Here is a 16,398-nt window from a genome sequence, read left to right as displayed (position 1 = left end):
CTGGACACGGGTGCTTGGGTTCATGGGAACGATGAAGATGGCCTGTGAAACACATGCACATGGCCCCTCTGCTCTAAACATCCTACATCGCAAGATGCAGAACACACCGAAGGCGTTGCGCATCTGGAGCAATGTGACAGCCCAAATGTCTTGAGCATGTCATTAAGCATCATTAGCATCATGTTTAATTATTTTGAGCAATTATTAACATGCAATTTCAATTAAACATAAATTGTGAAAATTAATGTGAAGTGGTGCTTTGTGAAGCAACTCAAAATATTGCTATGAAATATAGGACTGGAAATAATTTTAGAAATTAGTCCATGATAGTGAGGAATATTAGTGTTTTTCCCAAATTTTTGGGAATGGTTTTGAAGGTATAAAAATTACCACAAGTTAAAAAAGTTTGCATTTTGGAGAATTTTAATTGAGATTGGCTCAGGCATTATGGGTCAAACAAGTTAAAATAGGTTGCACATGAATTGTAGTTTCACACAAACTTTGTCCCATAATTTTTGGACCACGGGAAGGTGTTCTTCTGAATAGAAGAAGTTGGATGGATATTTTTTTGGCTGGCTATTGTTCATCACCCATCTCTCCTGCTCTCTGTGCGCTCTCTGCCTCTGGTCGCCGCTTTCCTTAACTTTGGAGGCCAGCCACATCGCCGGATGAGTTAAGTACGGCACCGTGCTCCTTCCCGAGGTGCTGGGCGTCGCCCTTATCTCCTTCCCTCGGCCTTCCTCTCCGCTCTCTCTCTCTCTCTCTCTCTCTCTCTCTCTCTCTCTCTCTCTCTCTCTCTCTCTCTCTTCTCTCTCTCACTTGGCCGCCCAGAGTAGAGCAGAGCGCAGTGTCGAACACACACACGCACGCACCACCGGCCAATCCGTCGAGCCCGAGCTGCGAGGAGCACACGGGAGGGTCACTGAAGCCCTCTCCGCCCGATTCCCGCGCGAATCCCTCTGTTTCCCGGCCGGATTTTGGCACGCTGCGCTGTCTTCCTCGTCTCCGGCGCACCCACTCCGTACCTCGCCGTCGACCCGCCGGACCACAGCTTCTCTGGCCCTACCGAAACCGCAGTGAGTTTCCTCACTCTCCTCTCTCTTTTGTGCACGTGTGCTTTGGCCCTTGGCCCGTTGCCAGCGTGGCTTTCCTCGGCGATCGAGCTCCACCGCCCATGGCCGCACGCCGCCGACTTAGTTCCGACTGGGCCCATTAGCTGGTGAGCACACCGTTGGGTCCGTGCATCCTCGTAGAAGATGTAGCTGCCCTCGTCCGGCTCGATTGCACCGCCGTCTAGCTGCTGGCGTGTTGAATTGAGCCGCTGCCGTCCTGTCACCGTTGTGCTCCGCCACTCGCCGCCTTCTCGCCATAACCGTCGGTCCCGTGTGCCTCGAATGGGTCCACGTGCATACACCGATGCTCTTGCTGCCCTCCTCCAGCCGTGGCTTGCCACCGTTCGTTGCCAGCGAGGCCAACCGAGCTTGCCGGCTGGTAGGGGCGCGGTGCAGCCGGCCTCGGGTCAATTTTGACCCGGGTCAACCCGTCGGGCCCCACTGTCAGCCGCAGGGGCTAGCCGGTGCCGAGTGCAAAAAGGGATTAGGCCCTTTTTTATTCGGTTAAATTTAAAAAATCATGAAATGGATTTATTGTTCAACTATTAATTCGGCTGAAACTTGTAAAATGCATAGAAAATCGAAAGTTGCTCCAAAAATTGTGAACCAATTTTGTTAGGTTTGTATGGTCATAATCTACATGTTAAAAATACTAGGAGCTATGTACTGGAATTTCATTAGTTAATAAAGATGGATTTAAGCTTTGTTAATTCATAATTAATTATTAACAACTCCAAATTGATGAGGTCAATTTTGTTAATACTATTTTAATATACCCTGTACAGCAAAAATAATCACCTATATGTTAGGTATGATTAAAGGTTAAGCTTTGTGTTAAGCTTAATTAATCCAGGAAATGATTAAATGCTTAACGATAATTCAAACTAAGGAAAAAATTTAATCCTTTAAAACTTATGCATGATACATTGAATCTCCACTATTACCATGCACTGTGGAGCATCCGTCATTACATGTCGTTTATGCTCATCATTGTATGTGTTCTTCATTAGTGAACGAAGGTTCGGAGCGTGGCGCCAGCGCGATCGAAGACAACACCAACCTTCTGCATTTCTATGAGTTCTGTGCAGGAAGTGTCGGGCAGACCTCGGAGTGGAAGGCAAGCATCTAAGCATACTGCACCATTTTTTCAAATTAAATGTAGTCTAAATTGATAAATATGCTTTATGTATGTTTGCATGTGTTGAGTCCAGTGTCGGGTTGATATGGGTAGAACATATGTTGATGCATTATCTCTACCTTGACTTATTGATAAATCCTGATCCTTGTAGCCTTGATGATATAGTTGGTGTCTAGCTTCAAGGATTATTCGAAATGCTTAGCAATGCTTAGGTCCTAGGTAGAAATCGAGCGACGGTGCTGCCATTGTTCGCGAGCCTAGAGCTTAGTCACTGTTCACAGATACAAAGATGAGGTTGCGATGGATGGTTGAGATGTGAGATTGAGGCGAGATGTTGGCGGTGTTAGGGGTATCTTCTGGCCATGAGGAGTCCTCTAGGTAGTTCAGGAGAGGAGCCCGGATCCCATAGACCGCTTGCATCTTTTAAGGCCGTCCGTCGGTATAGTTGGCTCTAGCACTTTTCGTACTCACCACATGCTGATCTAATGGTAAGGTAAGCCGATTATCATATGCTGTGCTGACACTTACCTTGCGGCTCTATGACTCGTAAAAGAAAAAGAAAAGGAGAAGCAAGGTGGTGGGGAGCCGAAGGTGTCGGGGACACGCTCGCAGTAACCCCGGTGCCATAGGGGCATTACAAGTGGGTGGTCCCGGATATGAGAAAGGTTGAAACGAGTACCCCCTTGTGTGTACTTTCATGAGTATCACAAGCCAAATGGTCATCAAGTCATGTGGGTAAAGTTGTACCCCCCTACAGGCTGTAAAAACATTTCGAAATACCGCGCTCTCGGTCATGAGCATGCTATTGTTTCATTTGTATCGGTCGTAGAGTCACGATTATGGTATGATGGTTGGTGGATATTGTTGATGAGATGGTTCCTTTCGCATATGTGTATGTTGGATCTCTTTTCTCTATGTTCATGTTGGTTAAGTGTAGGTGCTCACACATATGTATCTAGGTTGCTTATCGCATATATTTTACTTGACCTTGTGGCCTACTCTTGCTAACGGCTCAATGCATAATCCTTGGAGTCAAAATATGTATATGTGCTCTATATGGTTTAAGTCTTGCGAGTACCTTCGTACTCATGCCTGCGCTTTAAGGTTCTGCTGGTGAGGGTGAGGTGGTGTTTGGCTACTTCATGCCCGCCAATGCAGGTGGTGGGAAAGAGTAGTGCATCTTGCTCTGGTGGGACATAGCTTTTGGGGTGGAGACTAAGGGCATATAACTCCACTCTCCATTTGTTGTTGTTAAGATTTTAATCTTCCGTTGCGTAGTTTCTCTTTGTGTAAACTATTGCAAATGGTTGTATGCTTAAGAACTTGTAATATAACTTTAATTACTCGCTCTTTCTTAAGCTGTGTTATGATGTACTTGTTGGAAAGGCATGTGTTCCAAGCTTGGACATAAAACACGTGCCGGGACTACCGGGATGGTATTCTGGTTAATCATTAAGGTTGTGATTATGAATAATGATCCTCCTGATGATTAATTAGAATACTATTTGGATGGTTCCTCACAAGCAACTCCTTATTCGCTAACGCACGCATGTAGTTCCACATGGCGCGCGAAGTGATTCTGCACCTCGACATGGCACAAGATGACCATGCACTTACTAGAGAGGAGGCTGAACTTTGAAAAGATCTCAAGACCAGGGCCTTGGGCCTAGCAGTGGAAGAATGGGCTAGGAGAAGACAGTGCTCACGCCTCACCTGGCTGCGCCAAGGGGATGCATGCACAAAAAATTTTCACATCAAAGCCAATTACCGCCGTAGAAAGAATTTCATCCCCAACCTGAAGAACGAAGATGGAACTTACATATGGTCACATAAAGATAAAGAGGCAAAAATTCATGTACATTTTCAGCGTATGATGGGCACAAAGGAGCAACGAGAATCCACCTTTCAATGGGATGAACTCGACCTCCCGAAGATAGATGAAGCCGGGCTGGACGACACCTTTACTGATGAAGGGATTTGGGTGGCAATCAAGCAGAAGCCATCGGAAAAGGAGTCAAGGCCGGATAGTTTCGCTGGAACTTTCTACCGATCATGTTGGGATATCATCAAAACTGATGTGATCAATGGGTTTTCCTGCATTCATCGACTACACGCCGGTCCCCTACAAAAGTTGAATGATGCATCAGTGGCCCTCTTGCCCAAAGAGGAAGTAGCTGAGACAACTAATGATTTCAAATCCATTAGTCTCATCCATTCTTTTGCCAAACTAGTATCCAAAGTGTTGGCAATCAGATTAGCAAGCAAGCTCGATGGTCTCATTTCAAATTCACAAAGTTCCTTTGTCAAGAGAAGATGCATGCAAGATAATTTTTTATATGTCCGCAATTTGGCTCGTGCTTACCACCGGATGTGCACGCTTGCCCTCTCTTCAAATTGGATATATCAAAAGCTTTTGACTCAGTTTCCTGGGAGTACATCTTCGAGCTGTTGGAACACCGAGGTTTCCCTCCTTAGTGGCAAGCTTGGTTGGATCTCATCTCCTCCTCCTCCTCATCTATCCTGCTCAATGGCATTCCGGGGCCCAAAATTCATCATGAAAGGGGACTCCCTCAGGGAGACCCACTCTCTCCGTACTTGTTCATCCTAGATATTGACACCTAGCAGAGAGTCTTTGAGATGGCTACATATGAAGGATATATATCTCCCATGTGTGGTAGGCAGACCAAGCTCAAATTGTCCCTATACGCCGATGATGTTGTGGTGTTTGTTAACCCAACCAAAACGGATCTGGACATGGTGATGATGATCATGAATAATTTTGGGGACGCCACAGGCTTGTGCGTCAATCTAGAAAAATGCTCTGTGGCTCTATTCTGGTGCCAACCAACCAACCTAGACAAGGTCTAGTCCTCCTTCATGAGTCAACAGATCAACTTCCCTATAACTTATCTGGGCCTACCATTCACCTTCGGTCAATTGCGTTTGGTCCACATCCAGTTGATCCAAGACAAAGTACTAGCACGACTTGCAGGTTGGCAAGGTAGACTTCTTAATCTGGGTGGTCGTTGTGTGTTAGTACAATCTATTTTAAGTTCTTTGCCTACATATCTCCTGACTGCCTTGAAATCGCCGAAGAAGTTCATCAAAGATATTGACAAGATCTGACAACGTTTCCTATGGGCAAGGAACCAACAATTACATGGAGGCAAATGTAAGGTCAGTTGGGCTTGGGTGTGTCGACCCATCAACCACGGAGGCGTGGGTATCTCCAATCTTGAATTTTTCAGCCGAGCGCTTCTACTGTTGGCTTTAGTTTCAATGGAAACAATCGGACAGACCTTGGAATGGAATGGAGCTTTCGATGGATGAAGTGTACATAGCTCTATTTGTGGCTGCTACTCGTGTTTAGGTCAAGAATGTGTCACGACAAAATTCTGGTCATCTAGCTGGCTTGATGGACTCTCACCAGCCCTCATGTATCCAAATTTATATCAGTGGAGTAAGAGAAAAAATAGGATAGTAACGAAGGTGCTGCACAATGAACAATGGATCAGAGATATTTCTCATGACTTTACAGTTCCACTGATCTCAGAGTATGTTCAGCTATGGCCTCTTGTAGAGGAGTCCATATTTGATGCTACAACCATTGAGCAAGACGACATCATTTGGACGCGATCTGCTTTGGGGGACTATTCAACCAAGTTTGCATACCTAATGCAATTCGAAGGTGGACTCCTCTCTTCTTTTTCATTGATGGTGTGGCACATCTAGGCTCCCTCGAGATGTAAGTTTTTTCTATGGTTGCTTCTGCAAAATTGAATTTTGATTACTGATCTACTGCTAAGGGAATAGTCGAATGCATACTTCTGCCTCTATGCTGTAGAAATTTAGAAACAACCCACCTTATTTTTGTGACATGTCCCATGGCATGTCAAGTTTGGACTACCATCAGCAATTGGGTCGGTTGCCGCAACCTCGCACTTGCATTTTGGTTGGCATCAGACAACGTCGCCGAAAGGTTCTACAACCTAATTAGCTCCTCCACGTCCCAGCAGCTAAAGGCTTGCGTTCTTTAGCCATTGCTGTCCTCTGGAGCCTTTGGAGGGAACGAAATGACAGGGTTTTCAACCATAAGGAGAAATCAACTGCTCGAATAATCTATGAAATACAAGACGAAGTGCGCACATGGAGCACAACAGGAGCAAAACATCTGGCAACCTTAGTTGTCCCAACAACCAGTGAGTAGTATTGTTTATTTTTTATGGTTGTAAGTCAGGAGCATACTGCTTCAACTGATATCAGTCTTCTATCTGACTGAGACTTCTTGCGCCCCTGATGCATATAACTGCACTTCCTCTTATTAATATATATGTCGGACAATGTTCCCGATCTTTTGAAAAAAAATACTTGAAGCCTTGCAGGCATGAAAAAACTTACAAAATGAAAGGACTTGTATAGAATGCACGCGAGTTCGAAGATAGCAGCTCAGAGAACAACGCGCGACGGAGGTTTGCCAGCGGCAGGGCCTCCCATCCCTAGCGTGCTGGTCCATTGGCTCTTTGAATTGACCGAGGGAACAGCATGGAGGCGTTGTCGAGTAGAAAGAGGGGAGGTGGCATGCGCATGGGTGCTTGGGATGGAGGGCGGCCCTTGGCAGCGGCAGTGCAGGGGAGAGACCGTGCAGCCATCACGCGCGGAGCGTGCTCGCCCCGGGCATCGCCCGTAGTTATTCACGGTCATGACAACGGAGTCACTGCCTGAGCTCCCCGTCGGCTGGACCCCCCCTCCTCCCCATGGATTTTGGTGATTCACCGAGCTGAGAGCTGAGGAAGAACCGAAGAAGCACCAGTTCACCACCGAGCTAAGGAAGAACTGAAGAACAAGACCCATTTCATCATTTGGGCAATTGGGCTGTGAGGCCGACACACGGGCGCATGGCCCAGTGGCCCATAACCCACAAGTAAATCTCTAACCGGCCGAATCCCCCAAATCAAACTCCAAAATTCCAAATCTCCATAACTCCACCACAACTCCAAATCTCCAATCCACCATGTGCAAGCGCAAACCTAGCTCCCAAGTTCCCGACGGCGGGCGGGCAGCGGCGATGGCCTACGGTGGCGGGTAACGCCAGGCAGCACTGCACCGGCGGATTGCCTAAGCAGGCGGCCCAGCACCAACGGGCGACGGCCAGCTCCAGGCGGTAGCTGACAGGGGCAGCCCGCAACTGGGTAGGCAGGCAGCCAGGCAGGCGCTACTCTCCCTCGGCCGCTCGGCGCACTGGGTGTTTGGCTCATTTGATTGGTTGGGGCAGGCGGCCAACCGAGTAAAGCAGGAGTGTAGGATTGCAACTGCAGCCTGCAGAACATCAATTGGTTGCGATTGCCGATTGCTAGGGTAGCAGACTGGCTACTTCCGTTCACTAGTTTACATGTTTAGTATTGGTTGACTTAAGCCATTGAGGTGAATTTCATTTCAGGTTTGCTCGTCCTTCAGTTATTGATTTGTATTTGTAAGATCAACGTCACTCAAGACCATCATTATCTTGTTGACACCTTTTATGTAGCTTTTGATGCTATTAACACAGAGATGACTTATCGTTTCAGTGAGCTATCTTCAGAGTTGCTTATATATTTTTCTTGTCTTGATCCAAAAGACAGATTCTCTAAATTTGATATGCACAAGATTGCTAAACTTACGGAGATATATGACATAGATTTCTCTATCAGCGATCGTGCTGTTATAAAGGATCAATTTGAAACATTCATTCTTCAGGTTCGAAGAGTTGAAGATTTTATTGTTTGTCATGATCTTGCAAGTCTAGCAATGAAGATGGTAGAAACCCAAAGACATATTGTGTTTCTATTTGTGTACCACCTTATTGAGTTAGTATTGGTACTACCAGCTGCAACAACATCTGTTGAAAAAGTCTTCTCGGCCATGAACATCATCAAGACTAATTTGCGCAACAGGATATGTGATGATTGACTCAATGACTTAATGTTGTATTATATTGAGCGGGATTTATTCAGAGGACTTGATTCTAATGCTATTAAGAACCAGTTTCATGACATGAAAAAGCGGAAGATGAATTTGCCTAAGCCTTCCAGTTCTAGACATAATTAGTGGTTGTGATTATGTAAGTTTCTTTACTTAATTACTTCTATTGTCTTTGGTTACATTTGGTTACTTTTCTTAATTGTATATATGTTTACCTTTGGTTATTTTTTATTTTACTGGTTTATATGATTTTATCAACTTATGTTAAGAACTTGTTAGCTTCACTTAGTTATTATCTTAATTAAGATAATTTTATATAATATCGACTTAAAATTCGTCCTACCTATTTTGACCGACCGGATCCACCACTGGTCACGTCTATCCACCACGCCAGTCCCCGCATCCGTGCAAGCCCCGTCGGTTAGCCGCACGCATACAGGCATCGCCGCGATGCATCCGAATCTGTGCCGCCACCCTCGCTAGCTTCACCTTCACGCGCGCACCAACAGAGCGACACTCCGTACTGCCGATGAAGGGCACCCGTGTATTGCCTGCCGCTATTCACGCGTCCGGGGAAGACGAGGCGGCAGCTGAGGTGCGTCGGACGCGCAACCTCCTCATCACGGTGGTCCCTTCGCCTTCTTCCCGCCTCCGTGGCTTCTGTGCCACTCCTCCCCCATCACTAATTAGGCATTCCCTCTAAGCCTGGGATCGGTGAGCCCTCCCAGAATCAAAACCCACCGTAGCTAATCAGTCGCCAGCGCAACTGACTCAAAAGCTTGCAATTGTTATTTTCGGTCACCTGAAATTTAGAAGGTGCGTCCTTAAAATGTTTTTAAGAGGTCACGAGGTCGCCACACAAAATAGAAGAGGCGGTAGTGAAGCCACACAAAATAGAAGAGGCGGTAGTGAAGCCACACAAAATAGAAGAGGCGGTAGTGAAGTGCAACATCTGGTCCATTCTAAAGGGAAATTTCACAACGTGGTGTGCACATGTCTACTATCTACACTACTCGTACATTTCTACACACTTATCTTGAAGCAAACCAAAGAAGTACTGAAAATAGCAAATGTGTAAATGTATCTGCCGGTGCAGTCATATTCCGATGGAATACGGTAGTACTACGTTTTAATCAGCCTCGCTTTCCAATTTTTTTTTGTATGGAGTGTAAATGTTTTGGTTAGTTATGAGTTCATTCCGGTGAAATAGCTCAAACTTTTCGATTTTTTTTTAGAGTGTGATGGAATGACTTACTTAGGATTTATTTATCAATCCAAACCTCAAAACACTCCAATGGCCCGGACCACGTTGTGGTTTTGCATTTTCCGGTTCATTAGCGCGACGGCAGAAAGCGAGACGACATGCAAAATGGGAAGCATACTGAGGTCATCACATATATTTTACGTGCATAAAACATACCAAGAAAGAAATAACTTCACACCATAATCGGCGCATCGCATATAATACACACTATATCGATATATAGGTACATATGTACAGACGATCACACACCGATATGGCAACACACGCACACCAACAACATTATTCTACTCAGACGTGTTTGCAAAAGCAGTACACGGCGAGTCCGGACTCCGGCGACGACCCAAGAGCATAGCAGCGGCTCCATCAAGGGGACTTGCGCTTCTCTTCTTTCGCTCCGGTGACCTTCCCCTCCTCGCCTTCGAGAGGGACCAGTTCCTCCTCGCCGGCGACGATTCCCTTGGTGTGCTGCGCTAACCCGACCACGGTCGCGCCCACCGCCTCCAGGACGTCGCCCACTATCGTCGTGTCCTCGTCGCCACCAGCCGCCTCCTGCATTACAACTGAGACGTCAGCTACGTACACGTTTAGACAAACAACGGATCGAACACACGCATGTTGTGACGGGGCCATGCGCGCCCACGTACCTTCGCCTTCGTCGTCACGCCTCCGGCGCCGGTCTTGCCCGTCTCCGTCGCGCTGTCCTTCGCTTCACCTGCTTTCTGTTCTGCGTGTGAGGTAGTGTCCTTGGCCTTGTCTCTGGCCTGGGCAGCGGCGTCCTTCGACCTCTGCGTCATGTCGCCAGCCGCGTCTTTTGCTGTGTCCTTGGCACGTCCGGCGGTGTCGCTCGCCTTTTGCGCCATGGATCCAGCCGTGTCCTTCATCTTGTCCTCGGTCTCTTCGGCCTTGCCCTCTGCCTTGCGCGTCATGTCTCCGACGCTGTCCTTGGCCCTGTCTTTGTGTTGTCCGGTCATGTCGCGGGCCTTCTCCGCCGTCTGTGAGGCTGAGTCCTTGGCGTGCGTGGTCGCGTCATAGCCCGGCTCCTCCGCTTTGTCGGCGGCGCGGGCCGCGCTCTCCTTGCCTTGCTCTGCCTTCTCCTTCGCGTACTCCGCCACCCTGTGCGCGGTGTCCGCCGTCACCTCCTTCGCCTTCTGCGCCACCTGCGCTCCGGTGGACACCGTAACGTCCGTGGCCTTCACCGCCGCCTGCTGCGTGTACCCGGCCGTCGTCTTTGCCGTCGCGACCGCCGCCTCCTTCGCCTTCTCGGTGGCGGCCTTGGCGTACCCCGCGGCCGTCTCGCCCGTGCTCAGCGTGACGTCCTTGCCCTTCACCGCCGCCTGCTTCGCGTACTCCGCGGCCGTCGCGCCCGTGCTCAGCGTGACGTCCTTGCCCTTCACCGCCGCCTGCTTCGCGTACTCCGCGGCCGTCCCGCCGGTACTCAGCGTGACATCCTTGCCCTTCACTGCCGCCTGCTTCGCGTACTCCGCGGCCGTCCCGCCTGTGCTCAGAGTGACGTCCTTGGCCTTCGAGGCGACCTGCTTCGCGTACTCTATGGTCGTCCCCGCCGCACTGGCAGTGACGTCCTTCGCCTTCGCGGTCGCCTGCTTGGTGTAGTCCACGGCGGTCCCCGCGGCCTCCTTGGTCTTCTCCTCGGTGGCCTGCGCGCCGCGCGCCCCGGCGTCCTTGGCCTCGGTGCCCTTTGCCGCGGCGTAGTCCGCCGTAGCGCCAAGCGGGTTCGTGGCCGTGCCTTCCGTTCCGTGTCCGGCTGCAGCGCCGGCCTCCGTGCCCTTATCATGCTTCTCTCCCGCGGCCGAGCTCTTGTGCGCCTCGCCGCCGTGCCTCCCCATCTCCTCCTGCCTCGTCAGATGGCTGCAGGCTTGACCACCCTCCTGCTCCGTGGACGACTTCTTGGCTTGTTGGAGTGGAGCCGCGGCTGCCGGCGCGTGGGCCGCCTCCGCCCCCTTGCCGTCGTGCGCCGCGGCCGGGCTCGTCCCCAGGGCCCGGTTGCACCGCTCCCTGGCTTCGCTGGAGGCGTCCGCCAGCCACTGCTTCGCCTCGGTGCCCTGGCCCATCCCCTGGCTTTCCCCCTGCTTCGCGGGCTGCTTCATTGTCTCCTGATACGACACCACCGTGGTGGCGCCGGGCGCCTGCTGGGCCACGGCCACCGCTCCCTTGGTGCCGCCATGCTCAGCCTTGTTTGCCTTGTTAAACCGCCCCTCGGCCGCGCGGATGGCGTCCGTGGAGCGCTGCTGCGCCTCGGTGCGGTACTTGCCGATCTCCTCTAGGCTCATCGCTTGGTCTTGACCTTCCTCCTCTCGGCCCTTCGTGGTCTGCTTCCTGGTTTCTTGATGCGACGCCATTGTCCGAATCGCAGGTGGCCGGCGAAGCCGCGGTAGTGCTTCGAGGGTCGGAGTAGGGCGTGGTTGCTATGTTGGACGTAGCGTGAGCTGATCACTGGTAGTGAGTGACCTCTAGTGGCCTGCGGGCGGCTTGGTGATCGGCAGCGTGATCGGCGGGAGGCTTATAATATCGGCGTTGAGCGGTTCGCGTTTGATCGGCCGAGGTTGGCATGGCGCCGGAGCGCGACGCGTGTAGGGAGGAGCTGACACGTGCGGGGGAGAGGATAGGAGCTGACACGTGCGAGGGAGAGGATAGGAGCTGACACGTGCGAGGGAGAGGATAGGAGCGAGGAGGCCGTGCCGCCGTGGTGCGTCAGCGACATCAGAGTCCGTGCGTGCGGCGTGCCCATCTCATATCCTTAGCTGCATGCGTGGATCCTTGGCGAATGCAACTTCTACGTAGCTTCTATTTCGACTATTCGTTCTTCTCATCTAATACATATTTGTCTGATTGGTTCTCTTATAAATTTTATAATTTTTTATTTACTTTTTAATATAAATGAACTTTGGTGTTGGTTCTCTTATATATTTTATAATTTTTTTATTTACATATTTGTCGATATAATTTGTCTGATTGGTATTTCATCTAATACATATGGCCTAACGGAATTTTGGTGTTAGTGGATCGTTCAACGAGAAAACGATCCGGGCCGGCCCACAAAACGGCTGCCTGGGCCCTAACCTGGTTGGGCCTGCGCAGAGATGGATCCAAACGGGCCGTCGCCCCGGCCACGCTTCGTCCGTACGTATTCGATCCGTCCACAGCTTTACACGGCTCACGCCGCCGTCGCCCGCGCCCGCGCCGCCTAACTAGCCCTCCAGTCCAGGCTGCTTCAACCGAAGCGCGCCAGCCACCGGCCCTCGCAGTCGTCGTCGTCGTCGACTCGCCGCCCTCCTCTTCCCCTGTCTGCTGGTGCTGGGTTGGCATGGAGTGGAGAATCCATCCGCACTCGGGATTGATTGGTTGATTTCTCATGCTGGTGAGGAACCCTAACTTGCTTGGATGGATTTCCCCCTCCTCTTTAATTGTGGATTTTGTAATGTTCCGTGAGATGTTTCAATTGCTTTGAGCAATCGGATATTATCCTTTCGTTCTATCCATCGGATAGTAGCGAATTTGTTCCCATCCATCCATGGCTCCGGCTCGGTTCGATTAGGCTTCTTCGTCATCCTATTCTTTACCGCGCGCAAGATGGATCGGTCTCCACTGACGCCGTAGGAGTTGGGAGCCAAGGTGCGGGTGCGATTTATTTTCCAAGAGCTTTGGGGTTCAACTGAACCCCCATGGCGCATGGTAAGTCTTGCCTTGCGTCTGGTGGTTGGGTTTAGGTGAGGTTTTGGGGTTGGATCACTTTGGGAATCCCGCTGCGTGTATGCGCCTAATTGCAAGTTTCTGGTTGTGTTTTGGAAGAAAGGCCGACGTGGAACCCTGCACCGCTTCTGGATCGGGTGGAGAGTCGATTCAGGGCTTGATTGGGGCATTCTGAATCAGCTGGAAGGAACTGGTGATACTGATATTTCGTTCCTGTACTAACCGACAGACCGCCATTGTTTGGTTTAGCAGAATATAGTGGTGCCAAGAAAATGTGGATTTGATGTGCGTGCTCTATGATTGGATTGCAGCTTGGTGATTAGTTGTTCATCTGCGCTGTCTAGGTACTAGGTAGGGCTAATGAAGTATAGCAGTGAACCGCACAAGGTGACCAGATAAAAGAAAGATCACTTCATGAACCAAACTACCCTGCATCAGCAATAATGTTGAAAGATTTGGATAAAAGGATATGAGATTCGCCGCGTCTTCGAAGATCTTGGATTTTTTGTTTCATCTTGCCTATTGGACTGTCCCTCATTCCAGTTTGTGTCCAACTTATGTTGTTCAGGAATTCAGGTTATTTAAATAACAAGAGCCTAAGGGTTTATTTTCAGATGATTGAGCCTGACAAATATCAATGGACATTGTTAGTAAATTATTTATTGAAAGGGAGTATGATAAAAAATCTTGGTACAGAATAAGTTTCTTGCACTTGGTTTCACTTAAAAAGAGTCTCTTGTACTTGGTTCCACTTAAAAAGAGTTTTGGTCTTCAAAATAGTTTCTTGTACTTGGTTTCACTTAAAAATAGTTTCTTGTACTTGGTTTCACTTAAAAATAGTTTCTTGTATTTGGTTTCACTTAAAAAGAATTTTTTGTACTTGGTTTTATGTAAAAGAGTTTCTTGTACTGGGCATTGTCGCATGATGACTTGAATTGTCAAAATCGTAGGTAATAATGCTTGGAGAAACTATTCGAGGATAATAGGATGTACAACATTCATAACTCACAATATCATGATGACTTACACTCAAATCACAGGACAACAGTGCATATAAATCACAGAACGACTCTGCTTCTGCAAGTTATGAAATGCTTTTTTCTATAACTCATGTGCTTAACTGTAACTGTTGTCTGGATAGCTGAACACATTCATTTCATAACTTTACACGCATGCATCAATAATATGTTAGCAGTTACTTTTTAAATTTCTGTTTAATTTGCAATATGTCTGGCACTTGTGCTTTATGTGTTACTAGCGCTATGCATGATCTCTTATGATTTTTCTGTTAGCACTGCAGGTGTGAACAGAATCCAATCAATTTTCAGCACGCTTGTGGAGGCTTTACTTTCGAGTTTAAACAGCATGGTAAGCTAATTAATATTGTACCGTAGGGTTGTAGCATGTCAGCATATTTTGTATGACTGATATTATGTGGTTTAAAGGAGATGGAAACCAGTCAGATGCCAGAATCGGGAGTCCAATGGAAGCCAGGATCAGAGGTTGATCAAAATCCTGTAGATCATGGTGTGAACCCAGAAAAGGAACCTAATGAGATGCCAGAATCCGAGGTCAATGAAGAGCCTGTGGAAACATGCCAGAACACAGTTGTGGAAACTGATATTATCCCAGAAAAGCAAGCTGATCTGGAGGCAAGATTGGAGGTTAATCAAAAGCCCATGGAAACATGCCAGGAGAAAGTTGCGGAAACTGATGTTAACCCAGAAAAGCAAACTTCTGATCCAGGTGTTATTTACCGCTGCAAAAGGTGTCGGAGAATGGTGGCAACTCAAGAGTTTATTGTTGCCCATGAAGTAGGTGAGGGTGAGGAGAGTTTCAAAACGCGCAAAAGGTTCCATGTGGATGTGGATGACAAGCAACCTGAATGTATGTGCATCTTTGTGGAGCCAATGAAATGGATGCAGCATGGTTAGTTCCCCCATCCAGGATTCTTTAACCCTTTTTTTGCTACAGAATATTCATCATAAGCATCTGATATTTTCGTGTAAACCGTGTGTTGTTTGCAGTGGAGGAAGGATATGTTTCACATAAGCTCTATTGCATGGGATGCAAAGCTCTACTGGGGCAGTTCAACTGGGCTGGCATGCAGTGCACCTGCGGTACCTGGGTGATTCCAGCTTTCCAGCTAACCAAAAGCAAGATCGACGAATGCTCGATGTAATCAGTCGATCAAGTGAAGCTTTGATCCATCAGCAGTGACTTTACAGCATATATATAGGATACGGTAGCGGCTAGACTTCTGTAGGCACTCTGGTTATCAGGTGTTTAACCCGCTGTCAAAAATGCTGATCTCGTAACTGCAGAGCATCAGCATAATTTGACGTTGGTTCCTCGACTTTAGTTCTTCGGTGAAATTCTCGTTTCTTGGGTATGATGGTCTCATTGTTCAAAAAATCGATGATCCGTAGGTGTTTGACCGGCTAGGAGTAGGGATTAATTGGTTAATTAGAAATTAACTGAATTAATTGGTCAACTATTAATTGGTTGGTCAGGAAGAAATATATCTTATTTTTTATGTAATCTAGTAATATAATATATTACAATAGATATGTTATAAAAAGAAAATATTAAAATAGACATATCTCTCGGTGAGCCTCTTTCTTTTTGGACCGGTGGCCCACCTCTCTCCCTTCCTTATCTCTCTCTACCTCACATGCACATATGACAGTAAATAGGGTTTGGCAGCGATGACGGATAGGGTCGACGGTAGCTCTGATGAGGGAGGAAAAAGGGCAGGGCAGCGGTGGCTTACCTCGTTGGTGTCGAGGCGGTGGAGGCATGGTGGTAGCGTCAATCAAGAGAGGGAGGCGATGGCGTAGGAGACGGGGGGGAGCAGCACAACAACATAGAGGTGCGGGAGGAAGGGGGGTGGAGCCGCAGCGCAATGTTGGAGGGACGGTGGCCGCGCAATTGGCTGTGCGAATCCCCTAAGCGGGCTGCTCGGGCTAGCCGATTAACGATGGTTTTACAAGTAGTCGGTCGATTAACTCCAATTAACTGGTCATCTCAATTTTCTCTCCGATAACCATAAAATTGAGTCGGAAGCTCACCGATCACAAGTTACTCCGCTGATTAATTGGTTGATCGGCCCATTTTTTTCAACATTGATCAATCTTATCAGTGGAGTCTCTGTTCTGATTTCTTGAGTCGAATTTTTCAATCCTGACCTGTTGGTGACTATTTGTGAAGTTTGTCTT

The 16,398-nt window shown here is 48.3% G+C and overlaps 2 protein-coding genes across 3 annotated transcripts; one reads left to right on the top strand and one right to left on the bottom strand.

Moving 5' to 3' along the window:
- Window positions 1–9,676: 9,676 nt before the first annotated feature.
- Window positions 9,677–11,946, bottom strand: LOC133923180 (embryonic protein DC-8-like). The gene is made up of 2 exons (XM_062368610.1): window positions 10,117–11,946; window positions 9,677–10,021 (listed from the first exon to the last, which is right to left on the bottom strand). Exons 1-2 carry the CDS (start codon window positions 11,827–11,829, stop codon window positions 9,836–9,838), a joined length of 1,899 nt encoding a protein of 632 aa, XP_062224594.1. The 5' UTR covers window positions 11,830–11,946; the 3' UTR covers window positions 9,677–9,835.
- A 689-nt stretch (window positions 11,947–12,635) lies between these two features.
- On the top strand, window positions 12,636–15,548 carry LOC133922338 (probable inactive dual specificity protein phosphatase-like At4g18593). Of its 2 annotated transcripts, none has more exons than XM_062367629.1 (4): window positions 12,636–12,848; window positions 14,473–14,548; window positions 14,626–15,109; window positions 15,208–15,547. In XM_062367629.1, exons 2-4 carry the CDS (start codon window positions 14,546–14,548, stop codon window positions 15,360–15,362), a joined length of 642 nt encoding a protein of 213 aa, XP_062223613.1. In that variant the 5' UTR covers window positions 12,636–12,848; window positions 14,473–14,545; the 3' UTR covers window positions 15,363–15,547. The 2 variants fall into 2 exon arrangements, with proteins under 2 accessions (XP_062223613.1, XP_062223614.1); XM_062367630.1 differs by having other exon boundaries at window positions 12,683–12,848; window positions 14,481–14,548; window positions 15,208–15,548.
- Window positions 15,549–16,398: the final 850 nt, after the last annotated feature.

This window comes from Phragmites australis, chromosome 6 (assembly GCF_958298935.1).
Source record: "Phragmites australis chromosome 6, lpPhrAust1.1, whole genome shotgun sequence".
NCBI classification, from domain to species: domain Eukaryota; kingdom Viridiplantae; phylum Streptophyta; class Magnoliopsida; order Poales; family Poaceae; genus Phragmites; species Phragmites australis.
The sequence above is the reverse complement of the archived record's forward strand: the minus strand, read 5'-3'. Positions and strand labels throughout refer to the sequence as shown.

What these genes read in the sequence shown, in the direction of transcription:
- LOC133923180 (XM_062368610.1), bottom strand. Translation starts at nt 11,829, where the DNA reads ATGGCGTCGCATCAAGAAACCAGGAAGCAGACCACGAAGGGCCGAGAG. An exon ending in GCGTGACGACGAAGGCGAAG is followed by an intron (nt 10,022 to 10,116) that starts GTACGTGGGCGC and finishes GTTGTAATGCAG; the next exon opens with GAGGCGGCTGGTGGCGACGA.
- LOC133922338 (XM_062367630.1), top strand. An exon ending in AATGAAATGGATGCAGCATG is followed by an intron (nt 15,110 to 15,207) that starts GTTAGTTCCCCC and finishes TGTTGTTTGCAG; the next exon opens with TGGAGGAAGGATATGTTTCA.